We start from the raw sequence: 18,936 nt of genomic DNA on the forward strand, positions 1-18,936 counted from the left end.
CGCTCCACAACACAGGAGCTCAAGCGAAGAGCAGCCCAGACAATGGTGTGAGATTAGTGTCTCATCTCTCGAGTCCACAATGGACGGATTGAGACCAGACAGAGGACCAACACCTGTACACACGGCCTGAGGAGACAGTGTGTACAGCAGGCTAGGCTGCCAACATTGGTCTTTTTATAACTGGATTTTATACAATTAAACCTACCTATTTAACTTTTAGATTTTTGTATTGTTTTGTTTTTATGTATTCTAATAAAACCTTATTTTACAATATTATTTATTTTCATCATGGATTAATGTGCTGATTATGTTAGTTAATCGTTTGGCCTATAAAATGTAAGAAAGTAGTGACAAATGCCAATCACAGTTTCTAAGGGGACATCTTCAGAAAACCCAGCATCCAAAATCCAAAAGATATTCAGTTCTAAGAAGTCATTACTTCACCAGCAGCTCTTTAATTTATCTCAAACATATTACATCAGGATGAAGTAAGCCAGACTAAATGACTGTTACAGAGTCACCAAGATTAAACAAGACAGACACGATGCTAGGTGTTTCAGAAAGGATGTGGCATCAGTGGTTTACCTTTTCATAGAAAAAGCATATATACACACAATACCAAGAAAATTTGATTTTTATCAGAGTCATCACGACAGTCAGAGTGCTGTATATGACGTCAATTGTCTTGATAATAATCACTTTCATATGATGCTTATGTTCATTAACCAGGCCAACTTATACCCATTCAACTCAAGGTCTTAAAAAGAGAAAAAGTTACAAAGGCGGTGCCCACATTTGATCAAAAATGGCAGTGCAGCAGCTGTCATTTAGATTAGCTCTATTATATACAACTCAATCAGCCTAATATTATTCTGCATAATTTGCCTCAGAGCACAGATTCCACATTCTTACGGTTTAATGCTGTGCAAACAACTGAGAGCAAGTCCCAGGATCCAATAAAAACCAACACCTCGCTCTCTCAACTGGGCTGAATTCATCATCTAAAAGCTGGCAGGAAAATCAATGAAAACAAATAAAAGGGTCATGCAGCGTGAACAGAGGCCTTATTTGAATTATGTCCAAAGATGCGGTCTGGTTCTATAAAGTGCACGGTGTGCACTGTGCAATACTGGCAGAGTTTGGTTGGTTGTATGTCTCGGGAATGTTTTTCCCAATGGGAATTTTTTTTAAATGAAACAAGGGTCATAGAAAACAGCCACAATCAGCTTATCCTCATTTCTTTAATTGGTCTTAGCTACTATAGGTTTACTGTGTACTTTCATACCCTGAACAACAGGGGTTCTCTGGAAAAAGAAACCGTATAAAACCTGCCGATACATGAGTCACAGTTCATTCGATTAAGGACTTTCTGAGAGATGTTGAGAGAGCGTGAGTTTTCTCTTTGAGCTCCAATCCTCTGGGCTGAAATGTCTGCCTTTATGAAAGACTTAAGACAAATCCTTCCCTTACCACCTCACCTCACCACGACATGCACACAAACACTACACTACAAAGCGAAAATGGAATACATACCTGCCACGTTGACTTTTTCTGAATTTGTGGCGCTGGGCGTGGCAGTGCTGGTGCCGTTGGTCAGGTTGCCCCCTGTGCCGTTGTAGATGTTTTCCACCTTGGACTCTAGCTTGCCAAGCCTCAGCATGATGTTATCCAGCAGCACTGCAAGAGTCTTCTTCAAATCTGCAAGTAAGAATGTGAATCAGATTATTTAAGTAGTTGTGAAATGATTTTTTTATTTTCCCACAAGAAAACTAGAATAAATTAAACCTGTCAGGTGCCCTGCAGTGCTTTAGGATATAGGGGTAAAACAAGAGTCAGCGGTTTGGCTACATTAATACAGAATATCAGAACTGACCCATATTCAGCATGAAATCCAGAAAAAACATCAATATGGCTGTCAAAAAAAGATTGATTTTTATCACACTTCTCAGCCTCCCTGGTAAAGTCTACTCCAAGGTGCTGGAAAGGAGGGTTCGGCCGATAGTCGAACCTCGGGTTGAGGAGGAACAATGCGGATTCCGTCCTGGTCGTGGAACAATGGACCAGATCTTCACTCTCGCAAGGATCCTGGAGGGAGCCTGGGAGTATGCCCAACCGGTCTACATGTGTTTTGTGGATTTGGAGAAGGCGTATGACCGGGTCCCCCGGGAGATACTGTGGGAGGTGCTGCGGGAGTATGGGGTGAGGGGGTCTCTACTCAGGGCCATCCAATCTCTGTACGACCAAAGTGAGAGCTGTGTCCGGGTTCTCGGCAGTAAGTCGGACTCGTTTCAGGTGAGGGTTGGCCTCCGCCAGGGCTGCGCTTTGTCACCAATCCTGTTTGTAATATTTATGGACAGGATATCAGGTGTAGTCGGGGTGGGGAGGGTGCTGTAGTTCGGTGGGCTGGGGATCTCATCGCTGCTCTTTGCAGATGATGTGGTCCTGATGGCATCATCGGCCTGTGACCTTCAGCACTCACTGGATCGGTTCGCAGCTGAGTGTGAAGCGGTTGGGATGAGGATCAGCACCTCTAAATCGGAGGCCATGGTTCTCAGCAGGAAACCGATGGAATGCCTTCTCCAGGTAGGGGAAGAGTCCTTGCCCCAAGTGAAGGAGTTCAAGTACCTTGGGGTTTTGTTCGCGAGTGAGGGGACAATGGAGCGGGAGATTGGTCGGAGAATCGGCGCAGCGGGTGCGGTATTACATTACATCTATCGCACGGTTGTGACGAAAAGAGAGCTGAGCCAGAAGGCAAAGCTCTCGATCTACCGGTCAGTTTTCGTTCCTACCCTCACCTATGGTCATGAAGGCTGGGTCATGACCGAAAGAACGAGATCCAGGGTACAAGCGGCCGAAATGGGTTTCCTCAGGAGGGTGGCTGGCGTCTCCCTTAGAGATAGGGTGAGAAGCTCAGTCATCCGTGAGGAGCTCGGAGTAGAGCCGCTGCTCCTTTGCGTCGAAAGGAGCCAGTTGAGGTGGTTCGGGCATCTGGTAAGGATGCCCCCTGGGCGCCTCCCTAGGGAGGTGTTCCAGGCACGTCCAGCTGGGAGGAGGCCTAGGTGGAGGGATTATATCTCCAACCTGGCCTGGGAACGCCTCGGGATCCCCCAGTCGGAGCTGGTTAATGTTGCTCGGGAAAGGGAAGTTTGGGGTCCCCTGCTGGAGCTGCTCCCCCCGCGACCCGACACTGGATAAGCGGACGAAGATGGATGGATGGATGAAAAAGTGATTTTTGCTTCCCAAGTCACATACCTGCTTCAAGCCAACCACAACATATCCACACATAAATACATGTCTGCCTAATATTTACATTGTATTTAGCAGTTTTGGAAACACTCAAATATTCAATTAAGCAGGCGACGTGTGCGCTGACGGCAAAGTTATCGAAAAGAGCAGTCAACATCAGGCAAGTAATGCTAGGGCTAGCAGCTATTGCTACTTCCAACTGGCCCCTGGATTCTCCCAGTTGAAGATCTATCTGTATCTGATTAACTGAGCAATAACGCTCCAAATTCTGACAAAGGAAAAGCTTCCAATTCTTTTACTATCATCACAGTGAATACATACATGGGGACCCTTGCTCAACCACAATGTGGACTTTTCATCTCCCACTACAAGCATGTGGATTTCACACAGTCAGCTTAAGGCTCATTTAAATGTAAAACTGGAGCTGCAGCAACTTTGCAAGTAGCCTTGCGGTTTAATTTGAGTCTATGCATTTCTGTGGACATATTATTATTCGCATAGGACACAGCTAAGGGACAGGGAACAGGCAGGAGGGACGCCGACCAGTAATGAGGCATGGCATTTGTTGGCCTTATTTCTTGTGGTAATGTCTGATTCTGCAACCGGCAGCAATTGCGATTACATTTGCAAAGAAACGTTAAGTTGTTTTGAGCTGCTGTAACCGGTATATAGAGTATAACAACACATTATGTTCCCAGCAACATGCTATTTGTCTGCAGCAAAGAGCTCTGTCATAATCATCAACCTCATAGTATATTATATCATCATGCACTGGCTTACATGTGTGCAGAAGTGATCCAGAGTACACCAAGCGTGCTTTCATCAGATGATGATAATTGCAGTTTGTCTATCACAAACCGTTGCCACATTTTCCCTTAGCGCGATGCATTTGACACGCCAGTTTTCATCACGTCAGAGAGATTGGCAAGGGCGCAACGAGGCCTGGCAGAGCACACCAGCCTGATTCATGTGAAGAGAAATGCCAGAGCATTTGTCTGATTTTGGACGAGCTGTGTGCTGGGAGGAGCAGAAGCACAGAGAGCAGTGCAGTGAGACCAGAAAGAAACCAAACGGAAAGCTTTGGAGCAACGGCCTTGCCCAGCGATTGGGCTGAACATAATTTATAAAAAGGGGGTGAGCCCAGAGTTAATGCCCCCTCTGTTTACCCCTGGCATATAGGACTGTGCCCACTGACTTCAGGCTGTACATCAGACAGATTCTCCAGCAAGGCCTGTTTAATACCTTAGCTCGTACCTTAGCAAATGTCAACTTGCTTTACTATAGCAGAGACAAAGATATGTAAACAGTAATTGGCTTCAGTTCTTTCTTGCACTTGCATTTACAATCAGAAGCAGCACTCTGGATAGAAATAAGAATGTAAAAGAGAATACACATTGCGTAAAAAGATGTGTGCATGTTCTGTATCTGTGTAATAAATTGTTAGGAGAGCAGAAAATGTTCTCATGTTTTACAATAATTAAATGGGAGACTTTAAATCAGAGCGCTTCATTAGCCAGTGTGTTAGAAAAACATCCATTGCATTGTGAATAATGCTTTGACTTATCATTCTGTACACCAATACTGCTGCCAGGTAACCAGATGAGTAATAGCACACCTAGGGACACATTTCTGCCTGTCTCAATATTTCCTAGCGAGGCGATACAGTTGCAAAACAAATCCTGGAGCGGCAAACACACTGAACTTCACTTTGCTTTTAATAATAGTGTCATATAAGATAATATAGATGCACAATGATCTGGGATTTTTCCTTAAGCCCATGAGCATTAAAAAGAAGTGATTACACGGGAACATAAGCCCAAGGCATTCATCAGTGATTCCTATTGTGTATGGTCATCCGCTTTAACCCAGCCTATCAGGGGTCTCCATATCTTAAACGTAATATAACAGCTAGCGGAAGGAGTACACAATGACCGTCCAACATAAAGAGGAGGGAGAGGATTAGACCAGAAATTGGACCACACCCGGTCCTCGCTGTGGGCAGCTTCATTCTCCTGAATTCTGACGGAGCAGGCCGAGGCAGAGACTAGTGTGATATGTGTCCACGCCACAAAAGAAATCCACAATAGCTGCTGAACTGTGCGGTAACAGGACACAGTTTTCAGGTGGCGTGTCACGCCCCGGCTGCACGGCTCAGTTTTTCCGGGGCGGTGGAAAAGGAAAGATCATCTCCGTGTCACAATTGATTTTACTGTGGAGGAAGAAGATGGTATGACAGACCGCCTCGAGACAGGCTTCAGGTGGAGAGACATGTTTAGTGACTGACAGGTCAACTCCTGGAATCTCCTCGATATTGAATAGTGCTGCTCTCTCTTGGACTAAAGACCTATAGGAAGATTCTTCCGTCCTCCTTTTAAGAGCAAACAACTAATCCTTTAGCCGAGAGAATTATCAGTAGATCAATCAGCAGGGAAAACGATTCTAGTAAATATTTAAAACTGTACGTAATGAAGAAGATGAAACTTTGTGAGCAAAAAAGCGATTGTGTGATATTGGGCTATATAAATAAAATTGACTTGACAAATGGGCTTTCAGGAGACACAATATTAAATTCAAATGCATGAAGACTTTATGGCTCATTTACGGGTAGCTAAGGAGGAAACTCTGTTTCTATAAATTGTATCAGGGCATATCAGCGGCCAAGTGAGTGAGCTCAGGAAGCAGGAGTATCTTGCTGCCTCCCTATCTAATCAAGGACATGAAATGGATTTGGATGGGATATTGGACGGCGGTCAGCAGACTGCGCTGCAGCTCCGGCAGCACCATGAAAATCAATCCATCATAAAAGGGAACAAAACAGACTGGACAGGACACTGTTCCCTGGGACTGTGGATCATGTTACAGGAAAATCTACAGACTGGATGATAAATGATGAGGATAACTCCTCATGTGTAAATGTTGTATCCAGGCATAGTTTCTCTTCATGGATAAAAAAAACCAAATATGTCTGGGGAATTATAGCTGTACAGACTATTCCTTCTATATCTTAAGTTATTAATACCAGGTCATATTGAATTACACATTACAAATTACTTGATTAATTAATCAAGGTTTGATTTCCTTCAAGCGGCTCAAGCAATACTGACGAGGTAAACCGAAAGTACAGCCTGCTGAGAGTAGTTTCGGTATGCGCTACCTCATAGTGGGTTGGCGTATAAATAATATCTCGATGTTTTTAGGCTGCCATCATTTTGAAGTAATATTGGTCAGTGGAAACAGGAAGTTTCTCAATGACACTGAGGTGGTGTACTGTCATGAAGCCACATTGGTCTTTGGAAATGTATTCTTTATTATTTAGTGTGACTAATTAGTCACACAATTGAAATTCAAATTTTCTCTGAAATACAGTTTGCAGGCAGTAGTTTTCATTTTGTTTTATTTATGCATTTTTATTTATGCATTCATTATTGACAGACTGACTCACTTATTGAATGACTGTGAAATTGCCACACAGTTGACAGGAAGATAGCTTTTATTTTGAGGTCAGTTCTTGCACGCTCTTACCGTAAAGCCCAGTACATACACGTACCTCTAAACGCCGTGGGGGCTAGTTTGAGTCTTTTTGGACGTAGACGCTGGCTGGACTGTAATATTCTGCACTGGGTGGTGTTTTAAGTGATGAAAAGATTTGTGGTAGTGCTACCTTTAGCAGCAATTGTTTTGTGGCATATTTTGCAAAGGATAGTAGTCTGTTCCACATCTGCCCTCTTGAAACCAAACTACCTTTAGATGACTGACGAGCTCCGGGATTTTCTTCCATTTTGAATTAACGTGAACACAGGACAATGACTGATGTTAAACCGGCGGTAGCAATTTGGCTTTCAGTCTTGCTTGTTGTTGATGTGCGTAACGGTATGACGTAATAATGTCAACAAGTCGGAATATTGCCATCATTTCTTTATGAATTTGTTTAACCATATTAAAAATGATTACGGTATTATAGTGATTAGTGTGATATGGCACGCCCCTAATGTACAGCACCTTTAAATAAGTTAAGCAAGTATTGCACTTGTTTCTTTGCATACTCCAGCATATTCTTTCCATTCTCTGGGAGCTGATTTTAATCTCCTGGAGCTTTACTGTATCCTGTTGTTTCTTTGGGCATTAGAGAACAATCAATTCCAATCTCAGGTTTCTAATGAAGCCTCCCATTGAGCCATACAGGTCTATTAATGGCATGAATAACTTATTGATGGGTCTCCTGGACCTGTGCTATTGCAGTATTATGTAGATTGATTGAACCAGGTGCCCCATGCTGTTTCCCCAAAAAGGGGCACAAAAAAAAAAAAAAAAACCCCCCCCAAAGAAGATGTAAAAAGAGAGGAGGAGCAAAGACCAGCCCTACATCCCAACTCTATCAAAGGGTACCTCTCTTGTTGTTTTAGTGTCTGGTAGTGATCTTATGAAAATCAAAACAGTTATGGCTAATACAGCATAAATTAACATGTTAATTTTGCTTTTCTAATAGCAGGCTAGTCCTGGGAAAGGAACCTGTACACATCACATTTACGAGAGCGTACCACCTACCAGATAGGTCAGGGGTTTTTAATGATTTTCTTGTGAGAACGCCCCCTCTGGGACACACAACTCTGCTTGAGAGCTGGCCTACTCACCGTAAGCGGTCATGGTACCCACATAGGGCCCATCCATGACACTTTGGTTCTCCTCAGCCAGGGCCTTGATGTAGCGCTTGCTGAGGTCCAGGATCTGCTGCCTCAGCACAGCGCTGTTTTCATGGCTGGCTCGCTGCTGGATGGTGAAATGCAGCAGCATCATGCCCCAGATGAACCCAAAGCTGACCAAGAAGAAGCCCAGCTTCTGGGATGACAGCTTCCACAGGAAGGGTGTAGCCATGCTGACTTTACAGGGAGTTGTTGGGGCTGCTGTGACTCTGATTTGACCGAGGGGAGGTATGGCAGCTGGGGAGGAGATTTAGGAGGGCAGGCGGGGCATGGCTGCGTCAGTCGGTGTAGCTGTGGTGGTTTTTGGGGTGTGGCGCACGGCTCGTTTGCCTCACCGACGGGATTTCCTTCTCTGACCCATCCTCATCGCTCAGTAACATCTCAGCGGACTGAGTCCGACCTGTTGCATCCTGCCGCAGAAAAGACAGACAGAGAGGAATGAAAGATGAGTGGTTAGTTGGTTGCTAAACACAGACAATGAGGGAGTTCCGTCACCTAAGTCAAACCCACACGTACATGATTACAATAAAAACACTGATAATTGGAAAATTATACCGCAGTGTTAGCCATAATACAGAGTAACTCAGAGAAACTGAAGTATAAAAGTATAAAAGAAAAACAGAAAAAAAAAAATGCAGATTCCAAGATCCGAGAGCTCAAAATAACATCGTCATATGGCTTTCTTTCAAGCAGAAGCCTTATGTCCTGCTACATAAGGTAATGCATCACTGAGGTTAAACTGCCATAACAAGGTGTTTGGATTCTGCAGGGTACCAAGGGATTTTAAAAGAGTGAGAAATAACTTCACAGCCAATGACCAGACACTAGAGGTGATAAAGCACCGTGCGACATCAGCTAAAAAACAGTGCATGATGAAGTTCATTTGAATAGGTTATAGAGAATGAGGAACTAGCCATGAATGGGTGACCAAACAGGAGGTATTAGACGTGAGTGTTGTACAGATCTCCAGCCTGTTACTTTAAGCAGAGCAGCCAGTTTATAACTACAGCAGACCACACAGCAGCACAGAGGCACACTGTATCTGAACTGGAGGTCGCTGTGTGTGGAAGCTCTTATGGTATGCATGCAGGAAATTGACACACCAAACTGTGTTCATTTGACTGGATAGGAGGGGTTGAATGGAGGCATACAGTATAGTGATCCAGGCTGAGTATGCGGAGAAAACTTGGGGAAAGAAACCTATTAGATAGGGCCACATCCAACTCAAATCTTCTCTTTCAAAATATGACATAAGTATGAAAAGAAAGGTTGTCTAGATTATGTCTGATGTGAAACCAATACTGGCTAAAAACAAGATAAGATCTTCAAAAGTAATTTAAACTTGAATTCTCCTCTTGAAAGAGAGGCTACACACACAGAACAGCCTTGTCTCTCCCAAACGCGGTAATCTTTGTGATGGATGGGGCCGTACGGAATTTATGCAAGAGGGTTTATAGTTCCCTCAATATATAAACATTTGGATAGCCTACAATTTATCTTCCTCACTGACAAGCAAGCATACAAACAAAATATTAAATACATGCATTTTCTGTTATACATTTACATTTTTTGCTAAATGTTCATCAGGATTTTCTGCTAGACAAATGAAGGAAGCCGTTCTTCTTACTGTGTGTGTGTGTGTGTGTGTGTGTGTGTGTGTGTGTGTGTGTGTGTGTGTGTGTGTGTGTGTGTGTGTGTGTGTGTGTGTGTGTGTGTGTTTTGTGGTTAAGCATGTATGTTTGAAATGTTAAATGTCAAGGTTTTACTTGTTTACTCCGACTAAATGAAAAATCTGTAGGAGGCAAAAGGTCAGAGACAAGGTGAATTAGTCATTGTAAATTTCAAGTAAAAGGAGGATTACAATTAACATTTATCTTAAGAAAGCATATTGATTAATCTGTCAATCATTTAGTCTAGAAAATAGTGTGATACGGCCATGACAAGTTCTGCAAGTCCAAGGCAATGTTGACAAATGGCTTATATTGTCCAACCAATAGTCCAAAACTGACTTAAAGTGACTATATGTAACTTTTTATTGTTAATGTTTTTTGTCATTTTTCATCTGAGGATCATAAATGGCTTATATTGTCCAACCAATAGTCCAAAACTGACTTAAAGTGACTATATGTAACTTTTTATTGTTAATGTTTTTTGTCATTTTTCATCTGAGGATCATAAATGACCTGTAACAGCAAACAAGACTTACAGTGAAAAGAATGCTATTTTTAAATAGTTTTTATTAATGCCTTTGCCCAGGTCCGATTTTTCCCACAAAGTCACAAAATGATTTAAGGCTGGTAGAACGGCTCTACGGTAACGCATTCCGAAGGGTCACAGATTTCTTTGTAACACCGTAAAAACCTGTGTTAGCATATCCAGCCAGGTAAAAGGTAGCAGGAGATTACTTTATATAGGCCTATTGTATTTTTATTTTATTGTATAAGTTATCTGTTGTAGTTATGGCTGATACTGGGACAGGGCTATCACTAGGGCTAGAATCAACACAAACTGAAAATTACAAATAGCCACTTTAATTTTTCAATCATATAAAACAGAGAAAAGCTACAAATTATAGAATTTTACAAGCTGGAACCAGAGAATATTAAGAAGCATTCAAGATGGATTGAATTCTGGAGGTGGTTTAATGTATCTTATGTGTATACAAGACACTTGAAATAAAGGGTAAATAGAGCCACAGTTTAACATTCAGTTAGTGATTGCGTCACAAACCACAAGCTCTTCTTCGTTTCCTGTTGTTGCAGCTTTCACTTTGTCCTGCTGTACCACCTCACTGTTGCATTTCCAGTGTCTCATTTACATCTAAACCCCTCTCAGGAATTAACCATGTACCGTTTGTTTCAGACATGTATAACAAAGTTCGTCATCTACAACTTCCCATTTCATCAGTGCAATTGCCACAACACATTTTTATTTCTTGAGGTTGCTTATCACTGCTGTAAATTAACAACTACCATACGTAACATTTTATTAACAGGTATTTAATCAGATGGGAACAAACATATACATAATTCTAAAAAAGCCATGCATATTAAACACAAATCACATTTCCTTTACTGTGTGAGCAGTTTTATAGATGTGTGAGAATAAAGACCACCAGAGTGCCAGTGTCAGTGGGGGTCTGGGGCCTTGTTGGTTAATTCATGTAAACATTAAACTGTAATTTGCTATTTTCATGCTTGCAATCTTTATTGCTGATTGAACACAACCATGCCAATGATAATACATTTGGCCAAAAATCATCAAACATTTGCCCGTAACGCAAAATGACACAGCACTGCAGCACTTGTTAAGCTGTTAAATGGTTCAACAAGTTTTAACTGACAACCCTGAAGGCAATCTGCACAACTAAACAAATGCCTATGGGCTTATTAAGCAACAATACGAAAAAACAAGTCTATCCAGCATGCATATCAAGCCAAAAGAAAAAGATGTTAGGTGTTCTCTCATCTGCATTCAACCACCGTAGCTGTAAATGAGGCTACGTGTGGGGAGGGGATTTCTGCAGCCTTGCTTTTGAGCTGCGTCTTTCTTATGCTCTTTCAAATGGGCTCTAACCAGGTCAGGACCACAGACGCCTCCATAGATGCATGCAACATTACAAGAATCCCAACAGTACACTGGACACAAACAAAATACCTGCACCGGTCCATATTTGAACCATTGTTTACTATTGTTCTTTAATTTTGAATATTTTTCTCCAATCTAAGCAGCCATTGTTCAGAATGAGGCACAGCAAAGATGGTTATATCAGCAGCATCAAACTGTGGGCAGAAAATCATCAGCACCTTCCCAAGAAACACAAAAGGCAGCAACACAAAAGGCTCTTTTCACCTTCCATCCATCAGCTTCATAAATAGGTCAGAGACAGCTGCAAGCAGCCTCCAACAGGGCTGGAATCTCACAGCAGGTTATGACACACCATAATTGTTCAGTCATTTAAGACAAAGGCTTATCATTGTTTCCTGCACGGACAGAGATCTTTTTATACATTTTAATAAAGCAGCATGTCTACTATCCAAAAATTAAGACAAGGAAAAGAAGGAAAAATGCTAATTCCTGTATCTTTTTTTTCTACATTTAACTCGCTCTAATTTGCTTTGTGATGTGTGCAAAACAAGGCTTTCAGTGGGGGGGGGGATGCCCTGCACTGTGAATTCATGAGACAAGCCCTTGGCAGTAACGCTGTGCAATCTGCAGTGCTGATAACATCGGATGTTTCTCATTGCTTGGGACTCTGTTGGAGGAGAGGCAGGAAAAGGCTGGCAGCACACGCTAGTTGGGCGCCGACAAGGATAGGAGGCTTCAGGGCTGTTTATTGGAGAGGAACGCTGCTCAGAATACCCCGTGGTACATCGCTGTAAGGCGCACGAGCCAAAACCTACACAGAACATTGACTCTGCTGCTTCAGTTTCTGAATAGACACATTCTCAGTCAGAGCTGGCTTTCTGTTCGAGCCTGATTTACTGTGTCAATCCATCTTATCTAACACTGAAACTCATCACGCGACATCACTCCTTTGTTAGGAAACTTTCCAATCACAGGCCCCCCCCCAAGCAGAGCATACAGTATCTCCTCTCACTTACCTTCTGGTTGCTAATTCAGATCTTAATTTGTCTGGCAGGGAGCCCTCTGGCTCTCAGCAGCAACAGCCCTGTGAAACTGGGTTGACAGCCAGCAAAGGTTGCAGAATATATGACTCTCGCAACTTGAGATGATAACTTAACAACCTTCTGAATGATTTTTTTTCCATTGTTGGGCAAAAAGTAGCAGCGCACAATACCCTGAGGCTTCAAGAGGCGGTGAAGACAGAAACAATTAAATCATTCAAGCCTGGGAGGAATCACTGTCCTCTCAAATCTGCTACCAAGGCCTTTTTCCTGTTAGGGACAACAGAGCTGAAATTTCAGCTCTAAAATTGCATTTATTTTTCAGTTTCAAGTACCAACCACACTATAGTACTGATATGCCCACTACTCCCTCGCAAGGAAATAACAGAAACATTATTTTAAAAGATGGATACGATAACTGTGACTGACGGAAAAAGAAAATCACACATAAGGAAAAGGAAAAGTTTGCTCATTTCAAAGTGATGCCATAATTCACATTCTGAAGTTACAGATTTGGTTTCAATAGGTTTCCTGGGTCCTGCTTCACAGTTCTCTCACTGTGTTCTTAATGAAAACTGTTTATTTTGTGTGTTAATTGTTCGATTGTAAAGTCTATCTTTACCAAAATAAGAGTGGAAATCTGGGTGATCAACAGGAAAGACTAATTCATGTTAAAGTGAAATGATCTAAAATCAAAAACAAATATAAACTATTCAAAACTTCTAAATAAATCTATGACAATGTTACTTAAAAAAGTATAAATCGGGGGACTGATACAAGAACGTCTCCAAGGCACCAAATATCCTTCAGAATACACTAACTAATAGACTCTGCAAAGTGGAAGACCGACACACTGATTACCAAGAAACAAAAATAAATCCAGTTCAGTTGAAAGTTCCAGACAAAGTTCAGTCAAATTTCTGGTTTAAAAGGCAAACAGAGCAACCCCTGACCAAGCATTTACATATCAAAGTAGAACCTTGTTTTTTCTAGTTTCCAGAAATACCTGTTCAGACTAACAAATACCTGCAGGATTCAGTAAGTGGTATTTGACTTTGTTGCAATCATGGCTGCTTAGTTTATTTCCCCTGTCTGCACAGATGAAACTGGTTTATGGTAAAGCTGCAGGGTTTTAGAGTGAACAATGATATCGCATCATTGTCAATATAATCATCTCCGGCTTTAATAATTTTCCAGCGGAGTCCTAACCACACAGCCTTTGACCCTGTTCTGTCACATGCTGAATTGTTAAGACCAGGCCAGATGGCTGAGTGAGGTAAAGACTCTGTCCATTTCCTTTGCGTCTGTGATTGGAGCTGAAAATAACTTCCTTAAAAGTGTAGTTTAAGGGGATATTCTATAAAAAGGTGAAGCACACTGAAGGAGGTCTAGATTAATTCCAGTGCATTACTCCTGATCTAAAAGAGAAAGAGCATTCTACTGAACTGAAATAACATACACTAAGAGCTTGTTGCATAATGACAGAAAGTAGAGAAATATGCTCTAGATGTAGCTTTGACCATCAATTATGGATCAACTTTGAAAAAGTATCCATTTTTCTCCTGAATATAAATAGTCTTTTATAAAGCTTAACTTTCTCACACTCAGGTAACTTCAGAGCTCTCTGGTGGTGACTTACTTTTGAAAGAAGGCTGGTGGGCTCACAATGAGCTGCACAGTTAGGCTACCTAGCTTATACAGTAAGTTGAATATTGTTAGGTTCAAGTTCACACTGGCTTATTACAAACCAAAGCAGCGGAAACTGTGGGCACACAGTCACACGGACTGACATGTAACCCCAATGTCATCCTGCACCACCACATGGACAAATCTGACAGCTCATGCTGCACTTTACTGCGCCTTATTTGTATCTTTATTCTCTCGTGTCACAAGGAGCAAACGGGGAAAAAAATAAATAACTGATTAGTCACAACTGCCACTCAACAGCATATGCCTGTAATATGAAGGTGGGATAGTTACTGTACTACATGTACTCATGCCCATACATCAGTGTATGCCGTACAGTAGTTCAGTTTACAATCGTAAGAGACTAAGACCAGACACATTTACCTTTGAGGAGCTGTAACCAGTGAACTTTTGCTTAAAAAATGCCTTAATGATTAATCAATTATCAAAATTGTTACAGATTAACCTTCTGTCCATCCACCAATAGTCTAATAGTTTGAATGAATACTACTCTCTGCGCCATCATCAACATCAAAAAGACAATAAACATGTACAGACATTTTTATAACAAGACACAAGATGGCCCTTTTGCCTAGCTCAGCCCACCTTTTTCTCTCACCGATGCTGTGACAGTCCTCCATTTGGCACTAAATGCTTAGAGGCTCCAGGTTTGGGATTATTTACAAGCATCCTTTCAAAACCTCATCCAGGAAAGTGAAATTCCTCATACCAGTCAGTGTCTATCCCCTCCCAGACTAAGACTGTGCTAGTTTGCCTGTTGCCTGGCCAAAGGAGACGTGATCCTGATAATATGGTCCTGCTACCATGGAGACCGGTGTGACTCTGCATCTTAATGGGACTTCTTCACATAAGCCACGCCTGTAAATTATTCATTAGGCCCTCCAGAAAAACAGGCCCTGCTGCAGCTTCAGCACCTCACTGGTGGGAACCCAGCTCGTAACCAGATATCAAGAGCTGACCCCAGGGTTTGAGACGGGCTTTTCCTGCAGCTAAGTTCAGGAAGTTTATCTAAAATGTGATCAATGTGAATGGCTTCTGTATTGAGTCACTGATGGGCTCAAACTGTTCTTCAAGCGGAACAATTTCATGGTGTTGTCGTATAAATCTTCACATATTTAGAAGACAAAAAAATCTTGCTGCACTTTTCATAGTTCTTCATTAATAAAGGAGGATGTTCTGAAAAAAATGTATGACCTTTGTGTAGGGTGAAGAGAATGAAAAAAAAATAATGAATTTGGCTGGTCTTCCAGGTGATAAGCTCAAGGAGGAAGGGGAGTCATGCACTAGAGCGGCCAAGTGACACACCACTATACAAAGTAACCCTCACTACCCTGAACACAAGCACTCAATCATTAACATGGGACATGAAAAAACAATGTCATCTCTAAATGAACACCTGACAAAACCACTGAGCATTCGATTCAAAAGTTGTCACGTCTACTTCTCTCTGTCTTCCTCTCCTTCTCCATCCACCTCAGTCTGTCTGATAAGAGTGCCACTGAAAAAGATGAATATGTGGACTACTATACAGGAAACTTGGTATTTAAGTTCCGTAAGTTAGATAAATAATATTATATGTTAAGCATCGATTTAAAAAAAAAAAGCAAGTGACGTTTGTCACAGAATCCTATTAAGTAATATAAGGTGATCGCCACAGGAGGGCGGCTCAAGCTTCTCCCCTGGACCCCTTTCACCCCGAGGTCTCAACCAGGGTTGAACCTGTGTTGACTGTAGAATTTGGGTGGGTTTCCGGCTTAACTGGTCCGATCGGTAGGGCTGCACAATATATTGTTTTCTTATCGTCATCGCAATATCAACTATCGCGAAAGGCTGCAACATATCGCGATTGACACACATGTTTTTTTGCGTTAGTTAAAAGAAAATATCAGTAGAAAGCTGCACATTAAAATGTAACACAACCTTTTATTGAGTGGTGCTTTTTATATTCAATTCAATGTTCAATTTGTTCAATAAAAGAATGTTAGATATGCTTTCATTGAATTTTTTTTTAAAGTCAGCAGGCAATTAGTTGTATTTTAGAAGAATAAATGCAGCAGAAATGCAGAAATGAATACATTTTAATGTCTGTTTATTTATCTCAAGTAATATTATCACATATGGCATATTATATCGTGCAGCCCCACTCCCGGGTTGTTACCCAGGTCGTATCTGAATTGTCATGACCAGGGATCAACTTGTGTTGACTGGCTTGGTTTGAAGTGACAAAAGAAGGGGCTGAATGCGGGTCAGATAACCCTGGTCCAACCCGGGTCATTGCCGTGTGAAAGAGGTATCAGTAACACGCTGTGAACCACAGAGTTTAAATCCCGGCACCTGACAACCTTGACCTCCACAAGAAGAAGTCCAGCTCCACCCTGGAACCCTAAATCCAATTAGCTGGCACTGCAAGGGGCCTTTCAGCAACATGTTGCTCTGATTGAGAAGAGCCCCTGCTGGACAGCTTTAACTCCCAGAGTGCCCACAGGGACCGGCGTCCCCCTGCGATTTTTTAAGACTTTTAAAATTGTATTGTGGCTGTAGCTGTCTTGCTTTTGTGGACAGGCAGTCCATTTTTTTGTTTCTGCACTGCAAAAATCTCAAAAAAGGTAAAGCCAAAATATAAAGGAAGCCACAGACAGGACAGCTTGTCGCCAGTCTAAGGGCTTGACACATTTACAAGAAGGGAAGTTATATCATTTCTCGGAGACACTGACGACCAGCAACACACAGTGAATACCTCAACACTGACATGTAACAGGAACTGCTCTCTCCATTCCCCTCAATGCGTGTTGGGGACTAACAAACAGACACTCAAGCCCTTTGCATACCATAAAACTTGTAACACTGGTTTCTTTTGTCCTTTGTTGCTGTTAACGACTTTGTAACGGACATACTTGTTAAAAAAAACACTTTATGAAGTCATCTACAAAGCCACAAAAATAGATAAGGCATCACTTTCCTCAGACTGGCACTGACAGGTTTAACCTGCCACAACATGCCGAGAGATGGGAGGACCACCCTGAACACGACCTGCATGTCACAAACAAGTGTGGGTAGGAATTGCAGATGAGGTGCTGACAGTAGTCATGGCACTACCTTTTCCCTGTCAGCACCACAAACAAGCTCTGTTGCTATGCTAACACAAGTTGGTCTCATAACAATACGTAGAAGAACGACATTTAAGTGATAAAAAAAAAAAAAATTATTCACGTACACACTTCAGAATCATTACCTAAAATACTCTTAAAGCAAAATCAAATCTGACATAAAAGTAAAGCATTTTCAGAATTAAGTGCAGCATTTAAGGGCAATGAACTGTTACGCAATACAATGTATGCAAAACACACACCCAGTGATATCACCATTCCTGTGAGGGCCTTCTCTGACTACATTAAATCCCAAACCTCTGCACTGCACGCCTATAACACTTTCTCTAACACTGAACTAATCCTAATGCTGGTCTTCACTTTTAATGCAATCCAAATCCTCTAAACCCCTTTAAAGAAGTCAGGAGTGGCAAAATGTCCTCACTTTGTATCCTTGGGACATAAAAATATAGCCAGCCAGACACATTTGCTCCTTTTTTCTGTGCAAATTTCTGAGTCAGACGAGTAATCATTAACCGATACTTAACATAATATATAAAATGTTATGCTGTTTGCAACAATAAACTGTTAAAATAATAAATGATAGCATTACTATTATATTATTAGCAAACATTATTAGTTATCATTTCATTGTCTTTTAACAGTAAAATAACTATTAACTTAAGTTTAATTTATCAATTTACCATTATTAGCGATGGTTGTTATAAAGTGTTACCTTACTACTTAATACTAACAACAGTAACTATTCTTATGACTAAGACTTATTATCAAGAGTGACAGTATTTTATGTTAGCATGCTGGTTTTACCAGATTCTGTTGGCCGACTGAGGTGGTTTCTGTAACAACACCATTCTATTATTCCAGTATTTCAAGGTATGATGAATAACTGAAAGAAGCAGCTAACTAGCCAACAGTGGGAATAATTGAAATGTCTCACACCCTCATAGGTAATAGTTTTAACAGCAGTTTATAGTTAAATATTCCACCTATGAGTGAAATCTTTTAATAGAAAAAAAAAAGCCACGCATTAACTTGAGGACGTGATTAATGTTCGAGGTTACAGTAAAGGCTTTTTGAAAATCCCTAATATTCATTTTCCTACCTCTTCAGTTTTTTTAGCTCTGGATGTGAAAACAGCTTTTCAAGAGGATTTACTGTGGGCTTTGTGACTTGCCCTACCAATGAACATCGCTCTGCAGCTCAGATGTGCAGCACGAAATAAATGAGTGCTTTGCAACTGCAGAGCACCAAACAGTAGACTGACTGTAAGGATGCGAATGTGTGTTGCGTGATGGGAAAGAGCCTTTTCAGAGAGGAGTGCCAACTAGCTGGAGTGGGGTTTTTTAACTAACGCACATGGCTGAATCTTCTTCCAAAGAGCTGATTTTATCTTTCATTCTGACCTCAAGTATACTTTGGAGATACAGGAATGTCTGGCTTAGTGATCAGAAACCAGACTAACCACACACGTCAGAGAAGACAGGTATATGTAGGACTAGAACAATTATTACATAATTGTCCATTTTTTTTACATAATTGCAGCTTCTT

General features: G+C 41.5%; 1 protein-coding gene across 2 annotated transcripts in view; it reads right to left on the reverse strand.

The window, feature by feature from the left end:
• mgat5 (alpha-1,6-mannosylglycoprotein 6-beta-N-acetylglucosaminyltransferase) overlaps positions 1 to 18,936 on the reverse strand; it is an 83,083-nt gene that overhangs the window by 61,681 nt on the left and 2,466 nt on the right. For both annotated transcript variants that reach the window (XR_005638500.1, XM_039793492.1), the window contains exons 2-3: positions 7,878 to 8,356; positions 1,534 to 1,698 (exon numbers count right to left, since the gene is read on the reverse strand). Coding sequence is in view for 1 of the 2 variants with exons in the window: in XM_039793492.1 (XP_039649426.1) it covers positions 1,534 to 1,698; positions 7,878 to 8,118 (406 nt within the window). In the remaining variant the exon portion in view is untranslated. The remainder of the gene's footprint in view (positions 1 to 1,533; positions 1,699 to 7,877; positions 8,357 to 18,936) is intronic.

Source organism: Perca fluviatilis, chromosome 24 (assembly GCF_010015445.1).
Source record: "Perca fluviatilis chromosome 24, GENO_Pfluv_1.0, whole genome shotgun sequence".
In the NCBI taxonomy this organism is placed as follows: Eukaryota; Metazoa; Chordata; class Actinopteri; order Perciformes; family Percidae; genus Perca; species Perca fluviatilis.